The following is a 4,291-nucleotide window of genomic DNA, read 5'->3' on the forward strand; positions in this document are numbered from 1 at the left end:
TAAGTAGGGAGGGAGAGCAAGATGGCTGACATCTCTACAGGAGACAGCACAGAGCAGGGCTCTTGCGAGGTGGAGGCAGCTGTGGGAGCAAGTGAGTGCTTGCTTGCTATTGTAGGACTGGGAGAACAATCCTCCCTGAACACCGCAGGGAGTTCAGGGAAGGTTGAGGGTGAAAGTGAAGAGGGCAGCGGAGGCTCGGAGACAATCGGTTGTCTTACCATGCAGTTGGTGCTGAAGGAGGTAAGAGCAGAGCTGTCTCTCGTGGAGTCTGTAGGCGCCATGTTGCCCTGGGATACCGATCTCGTATGGGGGCACCGAGTATCAGGAAGTGCTGTATAGTGGCGGATTTTGATCCTCGTGTTATTCTGCGTGGAGTGCCACACTTGGGCATTCAGGTTGTGCAGGGTGAAGATGACACAGGGCCTCGGATAGCAACGGCAGCCTCGGAGCTCAGTATCCCTACGTCTTCACACTGCCATGTCCAGCCTTGCCCCCTCGATCTACTTTTAGATCTTGGTCTCAACTATTTGATTTATTTTTAGATCCTGGATCTATCTTTAGATCTTGGTTTCAACAGCTCGATCTACTTTTAGATCTTGGTCTCAACTGTTCGATCTATTTTTAGATCCTCAATTTATTTTTAGATCCTGGTCTCAACTGTACAATCTTTTTTTAGATTCTGGATCTATTTTTAGATCTTGGTCTCAACTGTTTTATCTATTTTTAGATTCTGGATCTATTTTTAGATCCTGGTCTCAACTAGAGTTGAGCCGAACACCCCCTGGTTCAGATTGCGACAGAACTCTTGAACAATGCAAAAGTTTGGACCCGAACCGCAAACCCTATTAAAGTCTATGGGACCCGAACTTGAAAAATCAAAAGTACTCCTTTTGAAGGCTTATATGCAAGTTATTGGTACTGCCATGGAGGACATGTATCAATGCAAAATGTTTTTTTTTTTTAAAGATCGTTTTTAAAAGAGCAGTGATTTTAATAATGCTTGAAGTGAAACAATAAAAATGAACATTTGATTAAATATAGTGCTTGGGGGGTCCCCTTAGTCTGCCTGTAAAGTGGCGCATCTGTACCATGTATAGAACCTGCTGCAGCAAAACTGACTTGACTTATATAAAGAAAAAAGAAATGACATTTAAATTAATTTTCCCTGCAAGCTTTCTTCTTGGGGAGCCAATCTGTATGATGAGGCCACAGTTTAATGCACTCAGAACAAGATTAGAGACTTTTTGGATAAATTCTGGTGTCTCTTTGGCAGACGTTGGATGGAAAAAAAATTTTGCACCACAGTGAGCAAGCCTTATGTGAAGAAGCCAAATTATAGTACATTCAGGTCAAGATTAACATTTTTTTTTTTTAGATAAAGTCTGGTGTCTCTTTCATAGACTTTGGATATAAGTAACATGTGCGGAAAAATTGGGCTTTGGGTGTTGGTGGTGCCTTCACACTGTAACCCTATAGAGGTACTCTTAAAAAAAAATCTGTTTATTTTTCTTAACAAAACATACAAAAACAATGCCCAACAATAAAGAGAAGTTTTAAAATAAATTTACAAAACTAATTTGGAAATTGCTTTATTCTCTCATCTCGCCATCTTCTTCCTCTTCTTCTACTCCTCGTATATACAATACAGTATTACACCTTATTAGAACTTCTCTAATGCCGCGTACACACGATCGGAATTCGGCCAGCAAAAGACCGATGAGAGCTTTTTGTATGCTCCATCGGACTTTTGCTGGCAGAATTCCAGCCAGGAAAAGATTGGGAGCAGGTTCTCAATTTTTCGGTGGGAAAAAAGTTCCTATCCGAAAATGTGATCGCCTGTACAAATTCCGCCGCGCAAAATTCCTATGCATGCTCGGAAACAATTCGACGCATGCTTGGAAGCATTGAACTTCATTTTCTCGGCTCGTCGTAGTGTTGTACGTCACCGCGTTCTTGGCGGTCGAAAGTTCAGAGAACTTTTGTGTGATCGTGTGTATGCAAGACATACTTAAGCAGAATTCCGTTGGAAAAACCATCCAAGTTTTTTCCAACGGAAAATCCGCTCTTGTGTACGCGGCATAAAATGTCCAGACAATGCCCCGTCAATATACTCTTCTGTATTGGCAAGCTGCATGTTTATGTAGCCATCCACAGAAACCATGTATCCCTTGTAATCCATACCCCACTTCAGTTTCACCATTACTGGCTTACTAGTAAGGCCATTAAGGAATGGTTTTGGGTTTAGTGGCAAACTCATTCTGCCATTGAAGCCGCCGCTGATCTACAGTCCAATGAAAGGAAGAAAAAAAATTTCCCTCGGAATTGCTCTGAGAACACACCACCGGAGAGAGCAGGAAACGGCTAGAGGTACTCTTGATAAAAGGAAGAAGTGACCTTTCTGTACGTGATGGTACAGAGCTGGGATGGACTTATGTGCAAAGAAATAGTGACTGGGAACCTGCCATTGTGGTACAGCACATTCTGCAAACTCATGGAACAGGGCAGAATACACCAGATAGAAAGGCAGGAGTTGTAAAGCCAGCAATTTGGACAAGCTGGAATTTAGATGCTGGGCATGTGGGTGGCAGAGAGTGCATTTTTTTTGTGATGCAGCAGCTAGGGTGGAAAAATTTGCCTACTATACTCTACAGCTGGTGGTGTGCTGCTGGCAGACATGTTGCAAGGACCTGTGACACCCTTTGCTAAACCATCATTCTGTCAGTGGGGGCTGCTGAGAGGCCATGAGCTATAGCAGGGGTAGACAGGAAAGGTGAGGAGTGAGGAGGATGAGGAGAATTGTGTCCCTTTTGTATGGCTTTCAGGTGCTCTTGCCAATGAGCTGAGTAGTGGGTGGTTAAACTCATTTTCAATCATGTGGTACCCAAATGGCTGGTGTTTTTGCCATGCTTGATCTGCTTGTGGCAAAGATCGCAAATAGCAACAGTGTGATCAGCTGCACATGTGCTAAAAAAGGCCCACACAGCTGAGCTGTGGGAAGTGAGCCGGGAGATATCAGCCCCACAATCTGATGGAATAGGGTGGCTGCTTTCTACTGTTCCATGATGGCTGTGTCGCTGCACTACACTAACACTACACTGAAACTATACTGACACACTACACTATACTCACACTGCACTAACACTGCACTGACACTCAAAGTCACAACAACACACTAACTTGCTAGTAGCAAACTGTCAGAAAAAATGAAATCAGACCGAGACAGAAGTACAGTTAAATCACACTTGTTTAATAATAAAAGTAAATAGAACAAACGTAGTCAAAACATAGCCAGAGTTCAGGAACCGGAACAGATAGTCAGATGAGCCAAACATCAGGGAGCCGGAGATAAAACAGCAAGCAGAATCTGGAGCCAGAAGGGATGTCAGCCAAGCAAGTCTTTTAACAGGAATGCAGGAGAGCATCTCTGTGATGTTGTCTAAGGTGAAGGCAGAGCTCCTCTGGACTGGATGGCTTAAGTAGGCAGGACTGACAAGCAGAATATCAACAACAGCTGAGTAACTGTGGAGAGATAGGAGCTGGCAATTAGCTGACAGGTGAGTGGCCAGCTTAGAGAAGGAAGGGCTGAGCCCAGCCCTGACACAAACAGAGCCCTGTTCTCTCTATCTCCACTCCAACAACACACTGCATAAGGTTCCTGTGGGGAGGAACCTTTTATAGTGTGGGGTGGGACTATAAGCACTGAGCCATGATTAAGAAAGTCATCATGATGTTGTCGGGTTTTCACCGAACGGACGAACAGGCGATGTTCGGGCCAAACTTTTGCTCGGATCGAACTGTTCACCCAACTCTAGTCCCAACTATTTGATTTGTTTTTAGATCCTGGATATATTTTTAGGACATGGTCTCAACAGTTCAACCTATTTTTAGATTCTGGTTTTAACAGTTTGATCTATTTTTAGATCCTGGTCTCAACTATTCAACCTATTTGTAAATCCTGGCTCTATTTTTAGGACCTGGTCTCAACAATTCAATCTATATTTAGATCCTGGCTCTATTTTTAGATCCTGGTTTCAACTATTCAATCTCTTTTTAGATCCTGGAGCTATTTTTAGAACCTGGTCTCAACAATTCAATCTATATTTAGATCCTGGCTCTATTTTTAGATCCTGGTTTCAACTATTCAATCTCTTTTTAGATCCTGGAGCTATTTTTAGGACCTGGTCTCAACTGTTCAATCTATTTTTAGATCATGGATCTATTTTTAGATCCTGGTCTCAACTGTTCAATCTATTTTTAGATTCTGGATGTATTTTAAGACCTTGGTCTCAAC

At 42.9% G+C, this 4,291-nt stretch overlaps 1 protein-coding gene across 1 annotated transcript; it reads right to left on the reverse strand.

Moving 5' to 3' along the window:
• Positions 1–1,589: 1,589 nt before the first annotated feature.
• On the reverse strand, positions 1,590–2,257 carry LOC141130053 (small nuclear ribonucleoprotein F-like). The gene is made up of 2 exons (XM_073618030.1): positions 2,079–2,257; positions 1,590–1,671 (listed from the first exon to the last, which is right to left on the reverse strand). Exons 1-2 carry the CDS (start codon positions 2,255–2,257, stop codon positions 1,590–1,592), a joined length of 261 nt encoding a protein of 86 aa, XP_073474131.1.
• Positions 2,258–4,291: the final 2,034 nt, after the last annotated feature.

This window comes from Aquarana catesbeiana, linkage group LG02, assembly GCF_042186555.1.
Source record: "Aquarana catesbeiana isolate 2022-GZ linkage group LG02, ASM4218655v1, whole genome shotgun sequence".
Classification (NCBI taxonomy): domain Eukaryota; kingdom Metazoa; phylum Chordata; class Amphibia; order Anura; family Ranidae; genus Aquarana; species Aquarana catesbeiana.